Raw genomic sequence first — 27,856 nt, 5'->3', positions numbered from 1 at the left:
CCATATTAGGGGAGAGATTGATTTTGAGTGGGAGGTAGTCACAGTTGTGGCCAAGGTTGCTGTCTGTTCTTCTAATAGCAAGGCTTTCTTTGGCGATGAGAGCTACTCCGCCGCCCCTCTCGAGGGGTCTATCTTGCCTGTGGATAGTGTAACCATCTGGGATGGCGAGGGCTGGGCCCGAGGTTTCATTCAGCCAGGTTTCAGTGATAATGAGGAGGTCTGTCTTGTTTTTGAGTATGAGGTCATGAATATCCAGGGCCTGGGCTGGGATAGATCGGGCATTGACCAGGCCACATAACTCACTGCGTTGAGGTAGCATCAGTGAGTGAGGCCTCGTTGATCAGTTTGAAAGCCAATTCGATTAGGTTAGCCATAGCCACCATCCACCGGGTGGTTTCTCCAGAAATCAGTCTATTCCACATGTCTTCTTCCTGGGTCATCCATCGGTTCGTGATCAGCGGCAAAAAGTAAGTAGTTCTATTTTTTTCGGTGATGGGACAATTGAGAACCAAATGTCTGAGGGTTTCCACCCTCTCCGTGTTTTTGCATAATCGACAGGTCTGATTTTCCACCACACCTCGAATTGCGAGGATTTCTTTAGTCAGAAGTACATTTAATCTCGCTTTCATGAACAAGAATCTTTTTTTTCTCTGGAAATTTTGCTGACATAATTCATTGGGACTTTTGGTTTGTTAAACGTGGGAGGAAGGTGTTGCAAAAGTTTATCTGCTGCTATCTGTATTGTTTTGATACAGTCCATTTCTTCGAGTTTACGTTTGATTTTATCAGGGTTTTCTTTTAGATCTGTTTCTGTGCACAGTATATCGGACAACCTTTCTTTTCTGATTTTGGCCCACTTTTTAAATGCGATGCAGTTACCGTTTTCCATTTCTTCTTTAATGAGTAGATGGGAAGGCAATCTTCCAAAATAATTTTTCTGAAGAGTCTCATTGCGCTGAAGTCGACAGTCGAGGCTAACGAGACTAGTCCAAGTTCTCTTCGGATAGCCGCCATTGAGGTCGATTTTGGAAGCCCCAGGACGGCTTTCCAGACCAGACCTTCTATTTTATTCCATATCGTCTGGGGAATACAGAGTGAGGCCTCCATTCCAAAAGCCAGCGTCGGCACAAGTTTCATTTTGTAAAAGTTAATAGCTGGACTTAACGAAAATTTGCCGAACTTCCTATCGAGGGTTCTCATTTGCGCTGTCAATCCTTTCGCTTTTTCCCAGAGTACTGCTTGCATTGCCTGGTCCGTTGATGAGTTGTCTAATTCAAACCCCAAGTATCTGTTTTTGACTTTTTCAATTTTGATGTCGTCTAAGTGCCACGACTCCATGTTTGCAGATTTTTTTCGGGTTTTTCTCAAATGTCATCATTTTTTTTTTTTTATTTTTTTTTTTTTTGTTCATCTCCAGGTGATTTTCTTCAATGTATTGCCAAATTTGTTAATTTACGCTGAAGCCCTACTTTGGTTTGGTCGATCAGAATTACATCGTCCGCAGATAAGAGACGAGGAATTATGGTTTTTCCTATTTTTGGTGGAAATGTCCTGATATTTTCTTCAGAGAGTCTCCCAGGAATGCAATAAAGGGAGCGGGCGCGAGAGGTCAACCCTGTTTAACTCCCCTTTTCACCTGGATCTCGTCTGATAAATTTCCCTGTTGATTTAGCTTCACTCTTACGGTTGTGTGTTAGTGAAGCGCTATGAGAGGGTCAAGCACAGGTTGAGGACGCTCCCAGGATTCAAGTTTTTTCCATAGCAAATTCCTGTCTTTTGTCAAACGCTTTCGACAAATCTACAAAATCCAGATATATCTTCGGTGCCCCTTCTTTTACTTTTGCTTTAAAGATGTTAATTATCAGGATGTTAATTGCTGTTGTGCCATTTTTTTGAAAGCCAGTTTGTAGGATGTCTTTGCACTTGGCCGATTTTTCCCATGTTGTCAGATGGTCTAGGATGAGAGAGGAAAAAATCTTTCCTATAATGTCCAACAATGTGATTGGCCTGTAATTAACAGGGTCTTCCCGACTGCCCTTCTTATAAATCGGGACCATGACAGCTTTCTGCCAAGTGTCTGGAATTAGATGAGATCTTTCACATTCCTCAAAGATCATTCCAATCAATTCTGACTATTCTTTCGGGAATTGCTTAAGGATGTTAGTTAAGCCGTCCAGTCCCGGGGCTCTAGATGATTTCAGATTTGATTTTTGCTTCAATATCTTCAGGGTTCGGTATTGTCACCCAAACCGGGTTGATGTTTCTTTCAGACACGCACGCCTTAACTCATCTGATATTAAATTGGTCGAATTTACGAATAACGCAAACAAGTTCTGTGAGACTTTGGATGAATTTGCGAGTTGTCCAAAATATTATTTGGTCTACCAAAGATCTTTTAAATGAGATGGCTTTTGTTCTTTCAGTCGAGATGACCACCGTCACAGAATGCAAATCTAGTAAATCTGAAAATCATCTCATAAAACCAAGGCCTATTCCTCTTGAGAAAGAGATTCAGGCCATTCACGATCTCAAACATTGTCATTGTAAGTGTGTGAGCAATCAACAATAACTAGATATTTCCCCATTTATTTGGAATACTAGGGGGTTTAATCGTCTTAACGACAAAATTCATATTGTCAATTTCGAAATTGTGTTATTTCAAGAGACGTGGCTGACCACACCTCCAGTATGGGATAATCATGATATCCATCTTAATCCTGCAATTAAATCTAATCGGGGAAGACAGTCTTCTGGCTTGTTAATAGCCATAAAAACAGACATGGGTATCAAATCTGAATTTTGGGCTGCTCCTAACAAGTATATGCTGTTAGTCAAAGTCATGATTCAAACGACTGTGTGCGCACTGATTAACATATATTGGAACCCGGTGGGAATTTCAGATAATCGTTTCTTTAAGGACTTAAATGCTCTGCTAGACTTGGTTGCCATTGATAAATCGGTATCTCATGTCATATTAGCTGGAGATCTTAATCTTAATTGCTTTCATCCATATATTTCACATCATAAGGGAAGATTACTTCGTTGGAACCTATTTATTAAGTCCCGTAGTCTACACATGCTAAATGGCTCGTATCAATCTGATATTCCACCACATTTGACATTGAGTAGAGACAATAGTAGAGGTAATAGTGTAGCAATAATTGACTACATGCATGTGAATGATATTCTTTTGCCATATGTTCTGCAATTTTGTGTTTTAAAATCTGGTTCGAGTGACCACAATATGCTCACAATTAAGTGGTCTGGTGAAGGTGTGAACACAAGCTCATTAAGCTCACATCATAGAGGTTGTATGATTGCTGATGGCTTGTCTAACCATACATTTAAACAACATCCGCAGATCTGGGCATCCATCTTGCATAATATATTCACAGCCATAAACCGTACGCAATCTTTACCCAAGACTTGGAAACACTCAATCACATTGCCAGTATATAAAAAAGGTGATCGACAGCTCCCAGCTAGCTACCGACCAATATCACTTCTAGATGCTTCGGGTAAGATCTATTGCTGGTTAATATTGAGAGAACTAAATGATCGGACATCAGAATTCCACCTTACAGATCCATTTCAATCAGGATTTGTTTCTGGTTTAGGTAATATCCAAAAGATACTCACCCTCAATATGATCAAAACACAATATGCCGCCCGGAATCAATCACTTTATTTAGCATTTATTGATTTCCGGGCGGCTTTTGATTCTATTGATTGTTCCTTGTTATATAATAAATTGAGAGAATATCAATGTTCTTCATCCGTACTTGCATTAATTATGCTTTTTCATCTTGAAACAACTATGCATGTTAGACTGACATTTGATGGAAAATTGTCTTCTACAATTATTCCCAAACGTGGCCCGAAGCAAGGGTGTACCCTTGCCTCCTTTTTATTCAATTTGTTTATATTGGACATGGGTGTGATATTTGATGATCCCCTGGGTGATCTGCCTAATTTGAGTAGGCAGAAAATGAGATACTTACTTATATGTGGATGACATGGTGCTGCATTCAGACACCAGGGGGCCTACAAAACATGTTGCATAAACTTGACATCTATGCTCAGAATAACAATCTGGTGATAAACACTGATAAAACTCAGATTATAGTCTGTAATAACAATGTTAACCGGACAAAGCACTCATAAATTGAAACTACAAGAGTGAAGTAACAATAGTCCCTCCAATATAAATATCTAGGGGTGATAATTACAAATACAAGTAATAGTGATCTGCATCATCTGGAATTAAAAAGCAAATTACAATCAATGATATCGCAAGCGAAATGACTTGTTTATAAATTTGGTAAATATTCACTTAAACATAAAATGGCATATTACCAGCAGAAAGTAATACCAGTTTTATTATATGGAGTTGAAGCCCCTTCCCCAAGAAAGCACAAGTATTGGGACATGTTAGAATCCGGGTTTTGGAAACAAGTTCTATTATTGCCATCTTGTACACCCTTACCCTTTATACGTTTCGAACTAGGGTTTTTATCTCTGTATTCTCAAGTCTTGTGGAAGATGTGTGCATTATTGCGAAAATGCCTGTTGGGTTTAGATACCCCCCAACATTTTACGTGTAGCAGCTCATCATCTTTTGCTATCTGAAAATAACGTTCCCGCTAGTTGGGCGAAAATACATATTTAATGCGTTAGCAGATGCCGCCATAACTCTAAATTTAATAATCCTGGGCGAACGAAAATTAAAAATGTTCAGTACGATTGGATCTGCAATCAAATTAGTTGTAATTCCTATAAAGACTTTGATGTTTTTCTTTTTGGGATAATGGTATTAAGAGATACAGAATTATGGCTGATTAAATGTCCCTCTCCACTCATTCGCAGGCAATATATGCAATTCAGATTTAATCTATGGCATACTCGGGAGGTGTTTAGGAGAAAACAAATATCCCAAAAACAAAATCACTGTCGATCTTGTTTAAACAATCTTCAAAAACAGACTTTACAACATCTCATCGTGGAGTGTCCTAGTTTTTCCAAAATATGTTTACCATAGATGGTTTGTTAGACTCTAACTATATATGGCAATTGATATTTTCAAGTCCAAGATTAGCGGTGAATGTAGCTATAGTACATTTCCTGGAAGCAGTATTACCAGACGTAGAGAGCTAACTCACAAATACATTTGGTAATGTTTTGTTATGGTTTAAATATCTTGCATCTCACATTGTAAAAGAACTAGATTGTACAGATGTTTTATTTGTGTGGAATGTATTCTTTGCTTAGGTTTTAGGTTCTAGGAATATGGTCTTTCTTTTAATGCTTTATCATTATTTTTATCTTATTTTGAAATGAATTGTGAATACGTTTCTTAAATCATCAAAGACACTTAATGTATTTTAATGTTAATTGACATTTGAATAGTTGATTTGATCAACTAACCAAATAATAAAAATAAAAAAAATGAATAACGCCTCACAAGGGTCCAAACCCCAGATGGATCATAGAGGAAATTGGAGGCCAACAAATGCGTCAAAACGAGGAAAAAGGCGCACAATAGTGGGGAAAGGCAAAATGTCTCTCCGGGGTGCACGGGAAAGGCAATCCCAAAAAGGAGTTAATGAGTATATTAAATAAAGACTATTTATTGCAAGAAACCTTGGAACACAGGAAGGCCATTGGCGAAGCAATGGAGACATCTTGTGTATGAAGAATGCAGTATGAATGGCAAGTTTAAAAGCAAAGAAGATTAACAGGACACAGCTTACACGCTGGGTCCACAGAACGTTGCAAGCTTTTGTATGATGGGCGGCAGGGATCAGCCTCGAGTTGGCCCTACCTGGGAGTAGGGTTCCCTGCTCACTGACCCCCCCCGACCACCTGTTAAATTATTTGTGTTATGTTTTTTCATTATATTTTATTATTTGTTGGTTGTTTTTTTTTTTTGCACTATAGCTCATGTACAATAAAGCTTGTGGCCAAAGTTTTTCCACCTTACCTCTAGTTTGGCCTCCTCGTTATGGCACTGTCATGACTGTCACCTGTCACGCCCTGCATGGCTCCCCCACACTAAAACACTTCCAGGCTTAGAGCTGCGGTGCCTGCTCCCACTGCAGAGATTAGATGCAGCGCACAGGGGAGTATCCAGCGTGGCAGGAGTGGGGGCAGAGGCGAACTATGGAAAAACCTCTGGTTTTCTTTGAGTGGGGAATGTGTGGTCAAAGAATGTAGCATGACCCAACTACCCATCTTAATTGGCATCCATGACCGCGGCAACAAAACCACTAACTAGAGCAGTTGCAGCTGGTGAATTTGTAAAATGAAGGGGTATCAATGATTTTCCTGAATTGAACCGAGAGTGCACGTGCAGTAAGATTTTGACCTTTTACACATTGTTTAGAATAATGGGCTGAAATCATGCATTTTTGAAAGAGTATCTGCGTTCCATTATGTCATTGTAAGCTTAGTCCTGCCACTGATGCTCTGTGTTGGAGATGTGAATCTGTTCATTGCACGGCACGGCTAGTATAAGTAGGGGAGTGCGGTATGCTGCGTGCTAGAGACACACATGTTTGCTCCAACCACACTGATCAGCTTCTCACATTTTGGAAGTTGGTTAATCTATAGAAATCCCACATCCAGCCCCTCTCAGAAGACTCCACACTGTCCTGGCCCTCCTGCTGCAATAGACTGGTACGGTGGGGGGCAGAGGGACACTGGCGCTGTGTCCTGTACTTCAATCGTTTGCCTGATTAGGTGGGTGGATCAAGGGTTCCAGGTACGATGAGTGGTATAATTAGGCGATTTAAAAAGATAGGCAAATTCTCCAATGGATGCCTCTTTGCAATTCATAATTTGTGCCTAATAAATCGGGCACTAATATTGGCACCACTTCCTGTGGCACGGCTCTGCTGGTACCAATTATATGGCAATACCTGTGGAGCTGTGTGGCTGGATAGGGGAACATTTGCCTGTCTGTCCATTGTTTCTTATAGTCAGGGTGCAATATAGCCATTGGCTAGTGATAATTGACTCTGGGAAAGTATGAAATGGTGTGCTGTGTATGTATTGAATTGTGGTAGCGATTTTTATTTTTTTAGGCTGGCAAGTAGCTTGTAACTTTCTTTACTCCTCCTATATTTGGGAGTATTTTTTTTACTCCTTATTTTTTGTTGTTGAGTTGTCAGTTTTTAGGCAGTTAGTGTCTGTTGCGCCGCTTATGTATAGGGTCGGGAGTGCCTCCTTACTGCATGCACTAATAGCCAGTACACCAGTCATCTTTGCGTAGTGCCCAAGTTGCAGCATGACCCATTCATTGCATAGAACACAACTGGACATGATGATAGAGCGAAGTTTGTTTTGTTCTATTCTACTACTCTTGGGCCCAGGCGGCCATAATGGAGCCCGTTTCAGAAACTCCCTTGCCTGGACCCTTTCCACCCTTCCAAGCCTTCACCCTAATGTCAACCAGCCAGCCACAATCCCCTCATGTTACAAAATGGCTAGCAGTTTTGATCAGTCAGACTGATCCTCCAGGGCTTCAACACAGACTGAAACATCTAAGCGGCATAAATCCCAAGGTGCGTTTATGAAGTCTACAGCAAAGAGAGCTTGCGTAATGTGGCTGGTGGGGCTAGCATCTTCTGAAGGGACTGTTGGTCGGCTAGAAATGCAGAATGGTCAACATTTCAACAGTCAGGACCTCTACCTGGATAACCTGAATCTGCTACCTCTTGACAATGGTTTGCGGATAGCCAACTTCTCCAAAAATCCCCATTTCTTTCGTAGTACAGGGATGTCCGCAGTAGTGGGAGCGCTATACTGGCTGTCCGTCTTCTTGATGTCTTTGGGATGCAAAGCTTGAGTTTCTTGGATCTATGTCCGAATGTCTCCTTTAAAGGGGGCGTTCTGGAGGGCTGCTTGCGAACGCCCGTCTTGCTAGGTCACACTGCCTTTCTTCATTCCCGTTCCCACACTCCACGCCCTGCAGATGTTTATTGCTGGGGTCCGATCTTCTTAGTCACCCTGATCTGGGGTGCCAGTGCGCATACTTCTGCTCCTAAGCCTGTTCAGAGGTTGTGTACTGTGCCAGCCCTAGAAAACATGTTAGTGCATGTGTGGTATAAATGCCTATGGTGAGTAGTGGTTTATATTCAACTAAAGACAGCTCGTATCTTGGAAGGCTCTGAATTTAAGGTCTCAGAAGAGATAAACTATGTAACGGGTCAGCGTTCTTAAACTGAGGGAGACCAGTCCTTGTTAGATTATCTAATCTACTTCAAATGACAAAGTGCCCAGTGTGTTTCTGTGCTCCTCAAAACGGTCACCGGTGTACAGCGCCTAGCCAGCTATTGGTGAACCATCCAGGAGTAGTGCATCTAGCCGTGGTTGTAAGTAGCACGCTCAAAGGTTTAAGTTACTCTGCTAGTTAGCCCCAGCTGTTGCAGGTTTGTGGCTTCTCATGGCTTCAAGTGCCAATGAACAACTTGGAAGGAGAGAGAATTCCGGCTGCACCCATTAGTTTCTGCTCTGCAGAACCTCCGCTCATGAAATCTTGCTTTCCGCAGTGTTTGCTTCATTGGGGCGCGCAAGGATTTCCCACCAGAAAGTTTTCAATAATCAGGAAGTCGTATTTTTACAGTTATTTATCTAAAAAGCAGTTTGGTGCAACTTGGCAGGTTCAACATTACCAGTCACTGAAATCCAATTCTGTCACTCAACAATGCTTTGCTGTTCTTCCCCATTAATAGGATTAGTATCCTTGCCCGTTATTCCACTAAACCCCTGCATTTATTTCTAAACCCATGCTATTACAATTTTTAATCCTGTCAAGAATCAATCTTGTTGGTTGCCTCTAGACACAAAACACAAAACCCAACATCTGCTGTTTAATCTAAAAGCAAAGTTCAAAGCGATGTTTTATTATGCACAGGAAATGGATCTGCTTCTAAATGGAAAATAGTTCTCAATGGATTGCATCCACAAATGAGTGTCACGCTCAATTCAGATTCCTCTACCTTATCTTATTAATATGACTATACCAATAGTTTTATATTTTGAGTAGACGCAATACCCCCCTTTAGATAAACCGTTCTAAAAATAAAAATAGGCTTTTCTAATTCCAACTTAGGAAATCGGAATCTTTTATGCTTTGCCTTTCAAATCTTTGGAATATAAATTAGATATTGAAATGTGAAGTATCCTACTTCTTCGGATAATTCACGCTGGCACCATGAAAGAGGTAAGAGTCTGGAGGCATAAAAGGGATCTATGTGATTACTACGTCCCCCAGGGCGCGGAAAATGCTGACTTCTCACCACATACATATCCGGGGGAGACCCCAAGCAGGCCCGCAGTCTACTATTATATCCCATACCCCTCCCACATATATGTGGTGTAAGAGGGGGGTAAAGAAAGTCAGAGGGCGACATTTTGGGCCATTACCCATAAAAGAAGCTTGGTTTATTAGTTACAGGGTATAGAATAGGTGGTGAACAGGAGAGCAGTAATAGACATCCACACAGGTCTAGCTCCCATCCTGAAAGTCCAGTTCATCGGTCCAATCTGGAACCTACAGGTTCTTTAGGTTCCATGCCTCACGCAACTTTCATAAATGCAGTAAGCATACACCAAAATGGTTCTAGTTTGGCTTCATGTGACAGACCGCAAACATAGCTGACCCATAAAATCCCTCTCCAGCTTCTTGCTGCTTTCACCTGGAGTTCAGGCCTGGTCCGCCATCACGCCAGATGCTCTTCCACAGGACCCGTGTGCCCACCAAGAATCATGGATTGCAGCATCACATCTCTCTTCTGTGGCTGCCATACCTTCATTGGCTATTCTATCATATCGGTGGGAATGTCTTTGGAAATATTCATTGAAAACCTATGTTTTAATCTCTTCCCATGGTTTCGTGTTTTGGCATGTACGCTGGTCCCCCACGTTTAGTGTTTGTGAAAGCAAGTGGCAAGCCTCACAAATCAAAATAATATAGATCACCTGGTTGTGAACCGGTTTGATGCTTAGTTCAAAGCTGTCCTCCTTGGCAAGTCTGTTATCGTGTGGCTAGTGTGCATCATGGACTCTGTCCACTGCGCTCAATGCTTTCTAAAAGAAGCAACATCCATTATTCTGCTTTGGAATCCCTTATGTGCAAGCTGAATGGTCCGGTTCACATTTTTTTGATGTTCAAGAGCTTGGCTGCGCAAACTGTCCATGCCAGTTTTTTTTGTAAAGTGCCCCTGTATATCAATGTGACGGCTTTGCCCTTTCCATTTTTATTAGTCTTCTGTCTGCCTGTCTCCGTTATGCACGCATTTTGTGTTTACATAGCACTGGGATGCTGTCAGTTGGGCTGTGAAAGCCCTTCCGTCCTGAGTGCTAGCTTTCTTTACATGTAATGAGCAAATTAATCTCTTATGGCTCCACTACCACTAGGTGCCATTTATAAAGTCCTATTGTACAGAATGGTACTTGCTGATTAATTTATGTAAAATGCAAAGCAGAGCGCACATATGCTTTATTTAGTCTTGACCACAATCGCTGTAGCTTGTTCAAATGCAGTACTTGGGGTTTCCCATGGGTTATTTTCACCATGACATAGAATGATTCATGGCAAGAGTAGCAATTGGGGGTGGGGTACTGTAGTGATGGTGAGCAGTGACTCCGGCTGGTGTCACTAGAGGCTCATTTGAAAGACAGAAATCTGTTGTGTTGTAAATATGGGGAGTAATGCGGAGATACGGCACAGGTTTTGCAGAAATGTCATGTAGGTCTGAATTGTGGAAGGAGAGTGCATATGCCATTGATTTTTGACGAGCTGCACACTTCCTGATGGATCGCTATCACAGGGACCAGTTTCAGGGGGATAGTTGGGGAGAGCTGGGTAAGTAGCAGCCCGACCCTCTTCTGGGGGCTCATGTGTGGGGTTTGAAGGGGTCCATGGTTACCAGTGTAGGATCTTGTGAGCTCTGGAATAATCCAGTACTCTGCAGTTTCACAGAGCTGGGATGTGAGATTTGAGGAAGGAGCTGGCTATTACCAGTTTAGGATCTTGTGAGCATGGGGTACTCTGCAGTTTCATAGAGCTGGGGTGTGAGAGCTGAGGTAGGAGCTGGCTGCTACCAGTTTAGGATCTTGTGAGCTCTGGAAGCATCGGGCACTCTGCAGTTTCATAGAGCTGGGGTGTGAGATTTTTTTTTGAAGGAGCTGTCTATAATCAATTTAGGATCTTGTGAGAATCGGGTACTCTGCGGTTTCATAGAGCTGGGGTGTGAGATTTGTTGAAGGAGCTGGCCATTACCAGTTTAGCATCTGGTGGGCTCTGGAAGCATTGGGTACTCTGCAGTTTCATAGAGCTGAGGTGTGAGATTTGAAGAAGGAACTGGCTATTACCAGTTTAGGATCTTGTGAGAATCGGGTACTCTGCGGTTTCATAGAGCTGGGGTGTGAGATTTGTTGAAGGAGCTGGCCATTACCAGTTTAGCATCTGGTGGGCTCTGGAAGCATTGGGTACTCTGCAGTTTCATAGAGCTGCAGTGTGAGATTTGAGGAAGGAACTGGCTATTACCAGTTTAGGATCTTGTGAGAATCGGGTACTCTGCGGTTTCATAGAGCTGGGGTGTGAGATTTGTTGAAGGAGCTGGCTATTACCAGTTTAGGATATGGGGGGCCCTGGAAGCATCGGGTGCTCTGCAGTTTCATAGAGCTGGGGTGTGAGATTTGAGGTAGAAGCTGGCTATTACCAGTTTAGGATCTTGTGAGCATCGGTACTCTGCGGTTTCATAGAGCTGGGGTGTGAGATTTGTTGAAGGAGCTAGCTATTACCAGTTTAGGATCTGGTGGAATCTGGAAGCATCGGGTACTCTGTGGTTTCATAGAGCTGGTGTGTGAGATTTGTTGAAGGAGCTGGCTATTACCAGTTTAGGATCTTGTGAGGATCGGGTACTCTGCAGTTTCATAGAGCTGGTGTGTGAGATTTGTTGAAGAAGCTGGCTATTACCAGTTTAGGATCTTGTGAGCATCGGGTACTCTGCAGGTTCATTGAGCTGGGGTGTGAGATTTGAGGAAGGAGCTGGCTGCTACCAGTTTAGGATTTTGTGAGCTCTGGAAGCATCAGGTACTCTGCAGTTTCATAGAGCTGGGGTGTGAGATTTGAGGAAAGAGCTGGCTATTAGGATCTGGTGAGCTCTGGGAGCATCGGGTATTCTGCAGTTGAATAGATATGGGGTGAGATTTGAGGAAGGAGCTGGCTATTACCAGTTTAGGATCTTGTGAGCTCTGGAAGCATTGGGTACTCTGCAGTTTCGTAGAGCTGGGGTGTGAGATTTGAGGAAGGAGCTGGCTATTAGGATCTGGTGAGCTCTGGGAGCATCGGGTATTCTGCAGTTGAATAGATATGGGGTGAGATTTGAGGAAGGAGCTGGCTATTACCAGTTTAGGATCTTGTGAGCTCTGGAAGCATTGGGTACTCTGCAGTTTCGTAGAGCTGGGGTGTGAGATTTGAGGAAGGAGCTGGCTATTAGGATCTGGTGAGCTCTGGGAGCATCGGGTATTCTGCAGTTGAATAGATATGGGGTGAGATTTGAGGAAGGAGCTGGCTATTACCAGTTTAGGATCTTGTGAGCATGGGGTACTATGCAGTTTCATAGAGCTGGGGTGTGAGATTTGAGGAAGGAGCTGGCTATTACCAGTTTAGGATCTTGTGAGCATGGGGTACTATGCAGTTTCATAGAGCTGGGGTGTGAGAGTTGAGGTAATAGCTGGCTGCTACCAGTTTAGGATATAGTGGGCTCTGGAAGTATGAGGTACTCTGCAGTTTCATAGCGCTGAGGTGTGAGATTTGAGGAAGAAGCTGGCTATTACCAGTTTAGGATCTTGTGAGAATCGGGTACTCTGCTGTTTCATAGAGCTGTAGTGTGACATTTGAGGAAGGAGCTGGCTATTAGGATCTGGTGAGCTCTGGAAGCATCGGGTGCTCTGCAGTTTCATAGAGCTGGGGTGTGAGATTTGAGGTAGAAGCTGGCTATTACCAGTTTAGGATCTTCTGAGCTCTGGAAGCATCGGGTGCTCTGCAGTTTCATAGAGCTGGGGTACGAGATTTGAGGAAGGAGCTGGCTATAACCATATAGGATTTTGTGAGCTTCGGGTACTCTGCAGTTTCATAGAGCTGTAGTGTGACATTTGAGGAAGGAGCTGACTACAACCAGTGTAGGATCTTGTGAGCATCGGGTACTCTGCAGTTTCATAGAGCTGGGGTGTGAGATTTGAGGAAGGAGCTGGCTGCTACCAGTTTAGGATCTTGTGAGCTCTGGAAGCATTGGGTACTTTGCCGTGTCACAGAGCACGTGTGTGAGATTTGAGGAAGGAGATGGCTGCTACCAGTTTTTGGACCTTGTGGGCGATTGTAAAGGGGCAGTTCATTGAGCACTGGTTTTCGGGAACTGATTGCTGAGACAGTGAGACGAGCTTGTGGCACTGGTTCTGTGGAGGTGGTGGGTGAAAGCTAGATTGTACTAACTTTCTGGTGTGACCTGAAGAAGGAGCTTGCAGCACTCATTTTAGAACCGGTGTGCTTTGTGCTTTGAGGAAGGAACAGTTTCCACCATTTTTAGGGAGGGAATGGGTGTAATTTGGGGAAGGCAAAGTTATGATTTGGCACTCCTTTTAGTTTGTTGTTGCGGTGCCAAGATAAGGCCACTTTGCTGTGGCACAGTTTTGGGATGTTTGTGTAAGTGAATTTTGGGATGTGAAAGTATCAATGTATCGCTCCTGTTTCAGAGACTTGCTGAGAGTGAGTTTGAGGGTATCCCTTTTCAGGATCGGTGGGTGTCAGTTTGAAAAGCAGGCTGGTCCCAGTTTCAGGGAAGTGGTTCTTGTGAGTAGCAAATGGGCACACCAAAGCTGGCCAGAGTTATGTGAAGGAACGGGTTCGATCTCACCGTTTCTGGAAAACTTGTTGGTGTGAATACATAGAATTGTTTGGCAGCTTGTTGGTGCGAGTTTGACATTCATGTGACCAGTTGCTTCTCTGAGTGCCGATTGGTGCCAGTTGAGAGTTTCTGGCACCACACATTAATAGACTTGTCAAGTGAGTAACAGAAGGGATGGTTTTGGGGGATCTGGGAGTTTATAGATGCGAGGAGTTGAAGAAACATATGGCCTCCGCTTCAGAGAGCTAGTGGATGTAAATTGGAAGTGGATTGTGCAGCACTAGCTTCAAGCAGCTAGTGTTAGTATTTTCTCTGTTCTAGGCTCGTTCCCACTGGGAGAATGACCCTCGGTAGAGGACTAATGATGGTTGTGCATTGGGAACACTAATGGTCCTTTCTCTTGTTGCAGGAGGTTTTGTCACTGTGTGGAGGGGATCTCAGCTCTGCCCTACCCTGGCTTGAACTTCACACCTTGAACTTCAGCTACAACAGCATCAGGACTTTAGACGACTCCCTGGTAAGCACAGCGTGGCATAGAGATCACAATGTGTGGGACGGTCTTTGGGGAAGAGTGGATGTCGATAGATGTACTGCTCACTTTGTGCTTAGCCTTCCCTCCAGTGGAAGGCTAACACAGCAGGTTGTTTTCATTGACGTTGCTCAAGATCTCCTCTCTGTTGCTGGAGTCTAAGCATCGCTAAACTTCAGATGGCAGCACCCCACAAAAGTGAGAAGACTCTACATGCTATTGGTGTTCGTCCGTTAAGCGTTTGTATTCATTGCAATCCAACTCCTTCACTGGCTGAATATGCTGCTCACTGCTTTGTCTGCATGCTGTCCCACCCCCTTCCAGTGACTGTTCCCATCTGCCTCACTTGTAAGGGGGAGATGCTCATATACCAGGGCCTCAGATCTTGGTGATGAACACCGATTGGGGCATATGTGGCATATTTGAGCAGCCATGCATGGTGATGACATGTTACATTAGTTTGTTGTATCATCTGCCATCAAAATGCCTTGGGCCTAACCTAATACCCACGTTTCTAAGGAGAAAATTGTGGTCTTCCCGTATTGCCTAAATTATGCAACAAGAAATTTCAACTAAAAGCTGTAACTGAAGGGGACGAGGTGGACCTACCGTTTGTATATTACAGGGGGTCCACTATACTAAGGGTCACGTTAACAGTCGCGTAGCTTTGGATATAATGTTTATCTGTTTTACAGGCAGGGCAGTTTGTGCATGGCAGGGGTGATGTGCCAGTGATGCGGCACTAGCTGCCTTCTTTGGTAGTCGGTGGGTCCGATTGATCAGATAGGCTCTGGTGCCTCTGCTTAGCATAGTCTGGGCTGGATTGGACCAAGACGATAGTGGCCTGGGTACGGTACAGATCAGAACCGGGTATCTTGAACGTGAAACTCATGAGGTGCCTGTGATAATGCCAGGCTCAATTTCGGCACAACCACTGTGGGGAGAGCCTTAACAAAACCTACATTTTCCATGAGATTTCCCACAACCGAGATCTGTCTTGAAGGGGTTTGATTTTAAGGGGTGTTTGCTCATCTAGCTGTTCAGACCCAAAGGGTGTTTGCAGAATGTTTTCAGCCGAAGTGCTGGTGGCAGGGATTTTGAGCCAGGCCTTTCTATGTAATTACAAGATAGGAATACAGAAGAGACATTGAAAGATGCTAAGGGCTTGAAATAGAGGTTAACAATTGTAGGGGACTGAGTATAACTCTGTAGTAGAGCGCATGTCAGAGGGAGCAGGTGGGAGAGAAATGAACAGCGAAATGTGCTGTTTTCTACTAGCCTGATAACCTCTACATCGCTGAGTCTCTCATTAAGTATGACATGATAGTGTGGAAGGCCGCTGAATCAAGAAGTGTTTGGGGCCGACAATTTCTACATCCACCAACAGCCCAAGATCTCATTATTTGATATTTGTGTAGCGCCTAACTCCATTGCCCTGGTCTTGAAGTGCTTTAGGTTGTCAGGAGTTCAGAAGACTTTAGTCTGAACATCCATGATAAACATGACCTAACATTGCATTAAGGGAGAATAACTACATGATGCATAGATATGATTGGGTGCAATCGATCATTTAGGACTAACAATGTAATGTTCTATTTAGCAGGTTTGTGTGTTGGGTGTGCTGTGAATGGTCATGTCAATGACTGTGGTTGCTCGCATGAGGACCATGTTTGGGTGGAACTCTGCAAACCAATATTGAGATACTGTGCTAAATGGCGGAGCGAGCAGTGTGCATACACAATCGTTCCGTAGAGCAACTGATTTCAGTTTAGGGCAATTATTTACACGCAGTTGCATGTTAAACAGCAGATTACATTTAATGCATACTTGGTAGACCACATTTTTGTCATGAAATTGCAGAAAAACTATTTCTTAAACTCGAGTTATGCAAAGCTGTTCCTTTCAATTGAATGCATGTATTGGATGGACCTTAGTCTGGTCACTTGACTGTAGCCCAAGCACACGCAAATGGCACATTGAAGATGTGTAAAAGGTAGAGCTTTATCACTAACCACAATCGTGAGCAAAACTGATAGACCTAATGCTGGCTATTGCCAGTCTTGTATCAATATCAAAGAAAATCCAGTTACAAATTATTTATTTAGGTTTTCTAAAGCGCAAACTCTGGCCCGAAGGCATGAAGGCGCTAAGGAAAAGCAGTTTTACAGTACAAGAAAACCACAGCTTAAGGAACAGTGAGAGAACTGAAAAGATGGGTCTTAAATAACTTCCTAAAGGGAAGGTATACATTCTGAGCTCTCAGATGGAGTGGCAAAGCATTCCATGAAGTGTGGGCCAGTATTGAAAAGGATCGACCACCCAGACGCTTGCAACGAAATTTAGGAACTTTCAACAAGATTTGTGTTTCTGACTGTAGGCTTCTAGCAGGATAATTAATACCGTGCCAGTTTTTCCCTCAAATAATGAGACCCAACATTATACATAGCTGGATGCACGATACACAAAATCTTGAACTCTATCCTCGCTCTCACAGGCAGCCAAGAAGCTGGAGAAGCAGAGCAGCAGAAGAGGTCAGTCACGGGGCTTGAGAGCAAGTTGGGCCGCCGCATTCTGGAGAACTAGAAGTCTCTGAATCTGATGCTTCGTTTGCCCTAAGTAGATACCATCGCAGTAATCTACGGACCCCATTTCGAGGAGGTTACCAATGTGGTGCGGTTTTCTGGAGGGAGCAAAGAAAGGATTTTTCGTAGGGCTTTCAGTTTACCAAAACCTGTCCCACATATGGCAGAGATTAGGGCTTTACGCAAACCATCAGGTAAAAGTTTCACACCCAAGCTTTTAACCGAGGTGCAAGGTACCGGACAAGAGCCAAGGGATTCTTTCCAGTATTGTACATCCCATAGGCGCTCACTGCCCTTCGGACCAACCACAAACACCTCGGTTGTATTACCATTTAGCTGGAGCCAATTGGCTGCCATCCAGGAACCCACTCTCTCCAGGCAGTTGCGCAGCTGACTGGGAGGCGCGGTCAAGGGAGAGTCCAACAGGAAGATCAGCCGTGTGTCATCTGCATAGGAATAAAAGAGCACATCGCAGTGAAAAATAAGGTTGGCCTACATACGCACATATAGATTAAATCAAAGATTGGATAAGGCCGACCCTTGCAGGACTCCACGAAGCAGCCAGACAAGAGAAGAAAAACATTCCTGGAAGGAGACCGTATGAAAGCGACCCTCCAAGAAGGACTTGAACCAAGTCCAAATGGGTCCAGTGACCCCCCACCTGCTCCAACCTACCCAGCAGAATATGGTGGTCTACTGTATCAAAGGCGGCAGAGAGATCGAGGAGAATAAGAACTCCTGTCTATCCGCGGTTCTGCAACAGTGCAGGATCGTCTAACAGTGATGTAACTGATTCGGTCCCTATTTTGGGGCGAAAACCTGACTGAAACGGAAGAAGACAGTCATTGGTTTCTAGGAAACTCGAAATTTGAGGCGTAATCACCGCCTCTATTGGCTTCATAATGGCGGGAAGCAGAGGAATTGGCCTAGAACTGGCCGAGACGCGTGGGTCCAAATTGGCTTTTTTAAGTATCCGGAGAACCACTGCATGCTTGAGAGCATCAGAGACAGAGCCTGTAGAAAAGGAGTGCTGTATAGCAGCCGTCAACAGGCTCCTGGCTTTCTGCGGAAGGGTTTTCAAGATGCGAAGGGGAACCGCATCACAAGGCGAGGCAGATTTGAGGCCAAAAAGAGCCATCTGAATAGCTGTTTCATCAGTAGGATCCAATTTAAAGATCTTGGCCCCAACCAGAGGGTTGAGTCTGGGCTCAGGCCATTAAGCCCAATATTCCCTTCTAATTGCCGGTCCTTAATGCCCTTTCGAATCACAAGTTGAAGTATAAAGTTGAAATAGTAACAGTGCGCTTTAAACCAAGTCATCCAGTCAATTGAGGCCTGCCCATGCAAATCCAAAATGCATAATATACGAGCGTCCCATTTTTATAGTACTTTAAAAAAAAAAAAATAATGTAATCCAACTTTTCACTTTGCTTTCCTTTAGCTTCAGAAGTGGGACTGCTGTTATTTTAAAGGTCTCCCACATCTTGTAAGAGAACTGGTACTTACCCCTGAAATGCTCGGCTTGCACTGGATGAACTGAAGTCAAACCTCCATCTCTTGAAAAAAGTTGCTAAAATTTAAGTACTTTGATGGGCTCACTCTTGTCCCACCCCACTCCCCCGCTGAAGGCGATGGGGTATCCAGAGTCGCACCTCTGAGCATACTGTAGCTCAGTATGGAGTGAGATGGACAATCCTTTTCTGTTCTGGAAGGCTGGCAAAACTACCACCTAGCAACACTAGAACATGTGAGGTTGTATGGTGTGATGTCTAGCTCCCTCGTACCAACTCAGTACTGATTGTTCCGCAGTCGAAGGGCTGAGCTGCCTCTAGCCTTGCAAGGTTAAGAAAAACATGAGAAAGTGGAAGGATTAAATGCCAGTACTGAGCAATCCTGTAGCCATGCTGACTCTGACATAGAGAAACCACAGCTCAGCCGTATGTACTGGTCCATCCTCCATTACCCTGGTACTCTAAAATGTTTCTCACGCTCAACACCCAGAGGAGTGGGATCTTTAAGAGTAGAAGTTTGGCAAGCCTAATTCGGATATCCTTGATTCTCCCATGACCCTTGCAGATTGTATCCCTACTTTCACCCATGACCCTTGCAGATCCAGACCCCCAACACCCCACCAGTTGGTGGCAACAGTTTTTTTTTAAATTCAATTTTATTGGTTTTTCAAGGCAACAAAGCATTAATACAAACAATGTCAACCGGGCACCGGCCCGAGCCAACTTCGATTAGAAAAACTCTGCTGTTTACACCCTACCTCCCCCCCCTCCCGCACAAGACCACTAACGATGAGGCACACGATCCACATCTCCATGAGTAAACGTTTCGGGCAGCTCCAACCGGGCATACAAGTAATTAACATAAATGGACTTTACTTGCGGAAGTGCAAAGAGTCTCCTACCACAACCAGTTTTCGGGCCGGGTGGGGTACATCAGCTAGGCTCCCGTATCGTCCTCAACATTGGCGAACGCTTCCATAAATTGCAGCCAATCAGTCTCAACCTACGTGCAGGAGCCGTGTAATGCTGATGTTAGTCTCTCCATGAAATAAATGTCTTTGGCCACCAACGCCCATTCCCTCTTCAAGGGGAGGGATGCTCTCTTCCAATTCCTGGCCTGTACAGCTCTGGCTGCCAATAGCAAGAAGTGTGTTAGGTCCGGGAGTTTCTCCCAGTGGTCGTCCCTGAAGCGGAGGCCAAATATCAGTAACAATGGGTCTGATGGGTAAACCCCCACTCCCCCCTCCTCGAGCCAGCTGAGCACTTCTGACCAATAGACTTGTACTTTCCTGCAGGACCACCACATATGCCAGTAGTCGGCTCTTTCCCCACACCCGTGCCAACACAACGGGACAGTGTCTGGGAACATCCTAGAGAGGGAGATCGGGTCGTACTGCCATCTGTGGAGAAGCTTGATGGCGTGGGACTTGTACTGGCATGAGGTAGAAGTCTTAAATGCCCTGCTACATAGCCTCCCCCAGAGCCCGTCCCCGATGGTAGTCCCTCTCCCATTTCCCTCTAAGGCTCTTAGTCGTTCCCTCGCGGGAGGTTAACAGTGCTCTGTAAAGAAGGGAGATGAGGCCCTTCATTTCTGTGTGGGAGTAAGATTTTTTCAACCGGGGTCAGCCCTCTTTGTAAGCATGATTTTAGTTTAGGTTTCATTAGGACGCCCTCAAGGCGCAGGTATAGGAGCAGGGAGAGCCTGCCGATTCCCAGTGCCGCTTCGAGTTCCTGGGTACTTATGAAAGTGTCTTCCCTTACCAATTGGCCTACTCTACACAGGCCCGCGTCAAACCATGACTGATATTGTTCGTGGCCCGGAATTTCTTCGAGGACTGACGTTGACCAGATGTGGCTCAGAGGAGAGGGCCATGTGGTGACTTTCTCGCTAGAGCTTTTCCCTGCTAGTGCTTTCCACATTGTGCCCAGTATTGGGTGGTCCCTAATTCTTTTGGGGAGCTTTTTCAGTGGGACCCATAGCCATTCCCCCACCGTGACTGGGCGCAGGTAGACATTTTCAATGTATACCCATTGTTTATTTGTGTCCTCTCTAAGGTGGGGAGCCAGGGCCCTAAATTGGGCTGCTCGATGGTAGGCATTAAGGTCCGGGAGGGCAACCCCTCCTCTATCCTTGGGGAGGGTGAGTCTCGTACCCAATCCTATGTCTCTGGCCCTGCCATATGAACTTCACTATGCGCCTCTTGGCTTCTCTAAGGTATGATTCAGTAACCTCCAAGGGGAGCATTTGGAAGACGTACAACACCCTGGGGAGCAAATTCATTTTTATGGCGTTAATTCTTCCCATCCAGGAGATCTGCCCCTTCCCCCAAGCCTCCATGTCCCTGAATAGTTTGTCAAAGAGCGGGGGGTAGTTTGCCTGGCCTAGATCCCCATCGGGACAGACTATGTTGATCCCCATGTATTTTATCTCCTCCGAACAGATTCGGAGGCCCAGTGGGACGAGTTCCACAAGGTCTCTATCCGCATCAGGTGCAAAGGGAAAGATCATGGACTTGCTGACGTTTACCTTCAACCCGGAGAAGTGGCCAAACTGTTGAATCACCTGCAAAGCGGCTGGGACCGACCTTGCCGGGTCCCGCAGGTGGAGCAGGATGTCTGCATAGAGGCCTAATTTGAAGGTGCGTTCGCCTACCTCAATTCCTCTTACCATTGAGGCCCCCCTGAGGTACTCCGCCAGAATCTCCATTGTCATGGCGAAGAGGAGAGGGGAAAGGGGGCAACCCTGCCTCGTACCTTTCTGGAGATGAAAAACTCGTGACAGACGCCCGTTGACTATAACTCTGGCGGTAGGTGACACATATAGGGCCTTGACGGCTTGTTTAATCCCCGCCCCGAAGCCCAGCTTCTCGAGAACCCCCTGAAGGAATCCCCAGTCAACCCGATCGAACGCCTTCTCAGCATCAATGGACACCAGGACGGGCTTCCCATCCTTCAGTGCTGCCTCTCATCAGGTGCAACGTCTTGCGCAGGGTATCTGCGCCTTGCCTTCCCCGTATGAAACCCACCTGATCTGAGTGAATTAGCCTCGGCATGTAACTGTCCAGTCTCGAGGCGATAATCCTGGTAAATAGCTTCGCATCTACATTCAGGAGGGAGATGGGTCTGTAGGAGCGGCAATCCGCAGGGTCTTTCCCCTCCTTCGGAATCACCGTTATCAGCGCTTTGCCAAAGGAAGGGGGTGCCCTCCCCGTTCTCATAATATTCGAAAAAAGGTCTGCAAGGAACCCCGCCAGGAGGCCCGAAAAAGCTTTATAGAAACCTGCCGAGAACCCGTCCTCCCCCGGGGCCCTGCCCAGTTTAAGTCCCGATATGGCTCTAAGGACCTCCTCCTCAGTTATGGGGGCATCTAAGGCCGTCGCCTCTAAGGGATCGAGGGAGGGGAGGGTGACCCCGTTGAGATAAACCTCTCTTTCTTCCTTCTGTCTCCCCTTCCCTCCCGTAGATCTTCAGATAGAAAGAAGCGAAACTCTCGACTATCCCTTCCGGATCCGATCTTTCCCCCTCTTCAGCGCTAACCACTCTTGCCACCCATCGATCAGCCCTTTGGTCTCTCAATTTTGCTGCCAGCATAGCGTCAGCCTTGTCTCCCTTCTCATAGTATTTCTGACGTAGATGTTGGAGCCCCGCTACAATTTTCCCCATCTCCATTTCTCTCAGTTCTAGTCTCTTCTCCCTCGCTATGCTCAGATCCCTTTTTTTCTGTCTCCGCCTTCCCCTCCGAGCTTTCTAGGCGGATTATTTCAGTTCTCAACCTGTGGGTCAGGAGGGTCCTAGTTCTTTTTTTGGATGCCCCTTCGCTGATCAACCTTCCCCTCCAAGTCGATTTAGCCGCCTCCCACACCATATCCCGGCTCACCTCTCCTGTGTCATTTAGCTCAAAGAATTCTTTAATTGCGGCGGACATTTCTTCCTTGAAGACCGCGTCCCTCAACAGGAAGTCATTGCACTTCAAAAGAGACTCCCTGGGTTTCAGCCCCGCTATGCTGACACCTGACCAGACCATGTCGTGGTCTGTCCAGCTGACCGGCGGATGTCACAGGCCTCTATTCTGCTTATGTGCTGACTCCCCATGAAAAGGTAGTCTATCCTGGTCCTGGTGCCATGGACTGCGGAGTAGAAGGTGTATCCCCTGCGTCTAGGGTGCAGCTCCCTCCATATCTCTACCAATCCCCGCTCCCACATTAATTCCCGCAACCCACCACGAGGATCAGCTCCTCTGTTGCCTGATGTGGCTGAACTCCCACTATGGTCCAGCTCTCGATCTGCCCACATATTGAAGTCCCCGCCCAGGATCAAGAGCCCTTCTGTTTTAGCCATCACCTCCTCCAGGGCCACTTGAGCAAATTCCCTCTGGCCCACGTTAGGGCAGTATATCACTGCTAGGCTGACTCTGGAGTTATGTAGGTTGCCGGACACTACCAAGGCTCTTCCATCCTCTCTCTCCCACCGGGATACCTCTCAGTTTCTGGTTCCTTTGGAGTAGGAAGCCCACTCCGCCTTTCTTTACAAGGCCTGATGCCCAAAAGGTCTGACCAACGTGAGATCCTGGAATGGCCCTCTCCTCCCCCTCACTGTTCTGGTTTCTTGAACAAACAAGATATCCACCTTTCCATTTTTCATTTCCCTCCCGAGAAGGGAGCGCTTCGTCGGCGAGTTGAGCCCCTTGACGTTGAGCGAGCCCACCCCGAGTGACTCAACCCGGCCCCTTTTTTCATTGACTGCCATTGCTTTCCCTTCTTAAGTATCCTTTCTTCCCGGTCATGTCGGGGCTGCCCTGAGCCCATTTGAAGTGTGGTGGATATCATGTCCCGAGCCCCTGAACATCAATTCCCCTCCCACCCCCTTCCTCCTCCCTCCTTTGTCCAAGATGCCTGCCAACGGGCAAGCCACCAGGGTGTGTGCATGTTCCTGCACCGCAGTTCTCTTAATAAGCTCTGTGTCCCCAGCCGGGGTCGCCTACGAGCCAGACTTAATCTTTTCGTTAAACTATCTTAACACTCCTAGTCCCCTTCAGTCTCTGACGTTGGCGTGTTAGGTTTCCTGAATTTTAATTTAGGTTGCCCTTTGTTTTCTTCTTCGTGGACCAGGGACCCGCCGGTTCTCTCACAGTATCGCCTGGTTCTTGGGTCTCCATCATATTTCCCCCTTCCGGGGCGTCCCCCTTGAGCACTTGTAGTACTTGTGAGGCTTCTTTGCCACTGATCACTCGATGGTCTACCCCGGCCCGTTCAAAGGAAAGGGTGAAGGGGAAGGACCATCTGTATCTGTCTTGGCTTGTGAGCCACTGGGTGAGTGGACGACAATCTCTTCTGCGGGTGAGCGTGAGGGAGGATAGGTCCTGGAATATCTTAATTGTGTCGCCTTCAAAGATAAAGCTCCCCAGTCTTTTTGCCTTCTCCAAGACCTCCATTTTCTCTCTATAACGGAGGAACCGCACCACAATGGACCTCGGTCCCCCGCCCGCGCCCCCTCCACCTCGATGCGCTCTTTCCAGCTGGACTTCCTTGCCGCCCTCCAAAGTAAAAATCTGATTTATCAGGCCCTGGACCTTCCTCCCCACGTCCGCCGCAGTTTCACCTCTCTTGAGTCACACCCCATGATGTGCAGGTTGTTTCGGCGTTCTCTGTTTTCAAGATCGTCCCTCTTCAAAATTATGTCCTCCTCCCTCATTTCCAAGTCCATTAGCCTAGCCTCGTATTTCATGTCGAGCAGGTCTGCCTAGAGGTGATTATTTTCCATGCCTTCCATTTTATCCTCAAGGGTCTCCACCCTCCCCTTGAGAACCACTATGGAGGCTTGAATGTCCGTGCGAATCGCCTTAATCTCTTGGAGAATGTCCTTGAGATCCTCTTTGGTGAGTGCTGCGGGAGGGGGATCGCCACCCGCTGGCATGGTGATTATGGCGTCCCTGGGGGGAGCACCCGTGGCCACGAGGGGTCGGCGGAAGCGCTGGAGGGATGAGATCGCCCTGGGTACTGGGGGTCGCTCCAGGGTCCGAGCCTTCTTGTGCACCTCAGGTCGGTGCCGCTATACCCCTTTGAGGGCCGGGGTCGACGGTCCAGGGCCCCCACAGTGACCGGGCCACTGGATACTCGGACGGTGAGGGCATGTGGATCTGTGAGTAGCGCTGTGCCCTAGGTGGGGCCTTTTGGTCTGAGAAGAGTCTCGGCGATACTTGGCCTAGTAGGATCCGTCGAATTCTGGCGGCTCCGTGCTCTTTTCGTCGCGCCCCGACCGGGTGGCGTACCTGCATGCAACCAAGGAGCAGGCCCTGGGGGGGGCTGCCCCCAGGTGACTCGTCCACTCAATTGTCCCTGCCCCCCCACATTCTCCTCACCTCCAACTGCTCCCCGTCACTGTGCTGGGCTCCGCTGAGTAGGCCAAGTCGCTGGTGCCGGTCGCAGGGGCCTCCGTTTGCTGGGTGTGGGCCAGGAACGAGCTCAAGGCCCCGGTGTATTGGGGGCGCCCCTCTGTGCTGCACCCGTTGCGCTGCGCTGATTGCGGGCGGGAAGCCCGGGCCGTGTCCTCCTTGGTCCTCGGCTCTCATAGGGTTCACTGTGTCCGTGGGGGGCCGCGTCCGTACACGCCCCACTGCAGGTCCCCCACGGTGCGGTGCGTCCCCCAGCACACCTCTGCGAAATATGCTTCTAGGACGGGGGGTGGGGCCTCTTCACGGGGCCGCAGGGGCAGCAGCGTCCGGTGTCGCACATGTGCACTTTCTCAGGTCACCTCTACAGCCAGGGCCCCGGTCCACACCGCGGCGGGTCTCAGGGTGGGGCCCTCTGATCAGGAGACAGGTCTTCTCTGGCTCAGTCTCGTACTCCAGGCTGGGGACTAGGAAAGTCCACTAGGCCCTGTGGTGCTTTCAGGAGCGCGATGCTTACAGGTCCTGCATGCTCCGCACCCCCTGATGGCCTCAGGTGGCAACTGTTTTAGAGACTGCAGAAGATCATTCCAGACCCTTGGTGCCCAAGCATTAAAGCTCAGTCCTCTAAACCTTTTAAGGGTCATCTAGGCTGCATCAGCAGGTCCTTGTTATTTGAGCGTAAATTGCGCCTGCGGGGCAGCCTCATGATTCGTGAACTGAGGTAGCCTGGGCATCACCTGCAAAACAGACAGGATGCTTTAAAGCAAATTCTCTGGTCCTGGTCTCTACGCGTCAGGCCGCATACGGCTCTGATTGCACCATTTTGAGTGGTTTGCAGTCTCTTCTCATTTGCCTGCTAAGAGCCAACCAGTAGCCCATTACAATAATCCAACCTGGAATTTATTGTAGCTGTTGCGATCAGAGCCCTGTTTTCCTCAGATAGATACGGGCATATCTGCCAGAGTAGCTGCATCTTAGCCGGAGCTCATTGCAAAAACTTAGATTGCGATCAATGATAACCACTAGGGTTTTCACATGGTTGGAGACCTGTATTTTAGTGCCCCCTATTATGATGGCCTCCTACTGATTATCACGTTTTTTTTCAACTTTGCAGCACTCCCAAAAATCAAGATCTATGTTTTCTAATTGTTAAGAGCAAGACAGTTCTCTACCATCCACGCTTTAACAGCATCGAAAACCTTGCTGACTTTCAGTATGTCTGCTTCGTAGGATCCAGAAAGTTCCAGAAGGATCTGATTATCATCCACATAGTTAGCAAACTTAAATCCCAGACAATCTCTTCTTTTGATCAATCACCAATACAAGTAACTTACCTGCTACAGATCTATTCTGGCAGAAGCATTTTGTGGCTCCTGTGACGTTTGGGTACAAGGCGCCATTCTTCTTAGGGATTGGACTGCTGAAGTTAGTGAATATCCCTTGTGGGTCTTGGTTCTATCTTTACTACTTCCTTTGTTGATTTAAGTCATTGAATGCATTTTAAGAACCTATGGTTATTGTATGTTTGTTATTGAATGCTGTGTGATTTATTTATTTATTTTTTCACCTGTTTAATTTTTTTTAATGTATGTTTAAGGCCTAGAATAAATACTGTAGTTTTATACGTTTGTCTAAATTGAATTGTGTGCTTCACTGTGTGGTCTCGTTGTGGACCCCTAACCCCACTCTTTCTCTCCTGAGAATAGCCTTGACTGCTCTGCACATTTACCTTGATTGGGTTTTGGCTTACATCTGAGTTCCCCTGTTCACTTGAAGTATAACTAGGGTGGCCCTCTGAAGTCTGTCCACCATGAAATCCGTCTTGCAGTCACTGAGGGATAAATTGGAAAGAGAGATCCATACTTCATCTGAATCTGCAGGCAGAGCTTTTCTAGCAGAGCACGAGGCGTTCCTGGTGTCATGTAGACTTTCGGTTTTTTACAGGCGATGGCATGCACCAAGACAAGAGCTTGCTGCAAGTAGTTACTGTTTAAAAGATGCTATAAAAGTGGTTTGGGATTGGCAGCAGCATTGGGTCTTGATTGTCAGTATTGCTTTAAAGGTCAGTCATCTTGCTGGAAGAAGCAGTAGTCTCGTTTCACGTTTACTGATCATGTGAGTTGTCATTGTTACTGAAGCCATTTAGGATTCTAAAGGGCTTCTTACGAGCATTCAGAGTGCCATTTAGTTTTCCAGTATAGACTTTGTGTGCTTGTTCTTTGGTATTCAATTCTCATTCGTAACCTTAGAACCATTGAGACCCTTTTTGCCATACTTTGGGCACCATGCACATTCATGTTGCGTTTTTAATTTTGCTGCTTCGCAGGACTGCATGAACCTAAGATTAGAATGTTAATTTGAATCCATGGTTCAGCTTTCTCAAGGGAATGATCAAAACCAGGGAGGTAGTCATGTTTGAGGGAAATTCAAACAGACCGCCACGGCAGTAGATGTGAAATGTAACCGAGCCATGCCCTGCTGATGCATGAGCTCATCTAGGTTTGCTACCTTTAAGGATCGACATGCTCTTATGGCTGCTCTAGAATGCTGACGTTTCAGTGACCCATGGATGGCTACATGATCATGGAGGACAAGGGGGCGGGGGAGGCAGCTTTTTTATCCAAGCCCTTATCTGCAAAGCTGACCAAGTCGACCCTCACTTGGCACCGGACTCTTCTTGGGACAGATTTAGATTCTGTTGCGCTATGTTCCAGTGTTGTGGAAATGAATTAGTCATATGGAGTACATTGAATCAAATTGGCTTCACTGGGAGAATTATTTTCATTTGGGCAAGAATTTTCTTACTGACATATGCTTTTAAAAATGACACCCAAGCCCTCTGTTATTGGAGTGTTGGGAGCTCATAATCCTGTAGTCTTCTGGCACTGTATCGTTTAAGATGGTCATGGTATCTTCACCATCTAAGTCTATTC

At 46.2% G+C, this 27,856-nt stretch overlaps 1 protein-coding gene across 5 annotated transcripts in view; it reads left to right on the top strand.

Moving 5' to 3' along the window:
- Nucleotides 1-27,856, top strand: part of STK11IP (serine/threonine kinase 11 interacting protein) — a 771,273-nt gene that overhangs the window by 139,097 nt on the left and 604,320 nt on the right. For all 5 annotated transcript variants that reach the window (XM_069616954.1, XM_069616950.1, XM_069616952.1 and 2 more), the window contains exon 6: nucleotides 14,323-14,430. In XM_069616954.1, coding sequence (XP_069473055.1) covers nucleotides 14,323-14,430 — 108 coding nt within the window. The remainder of the gene's footprint in view (nucleotides 1-14,322; nucleotides 14,431-27,856) is intronic.

Source organism: Ambystoma mexicanum, chromosome 9 (assembly GCF_040938575.1).
Source record: "Ambystoma mexicanum isolate Mex_15411 chromosome 9, UKY_AmexF1_1, whole genome shotgun sequence".
Classification (NCBI taxonomy): Eukaryota; Metazoa; Chordata; class Amphibia; order Caudata; family Ambystomatidae; genus Ambystoma; species Ambystoma mexicanum.
The sequence above is the reverse complement of the archived record's forward strand: the minus strand, read 5'-3'. Positions and strand labels throughout refer to the sequence as shown.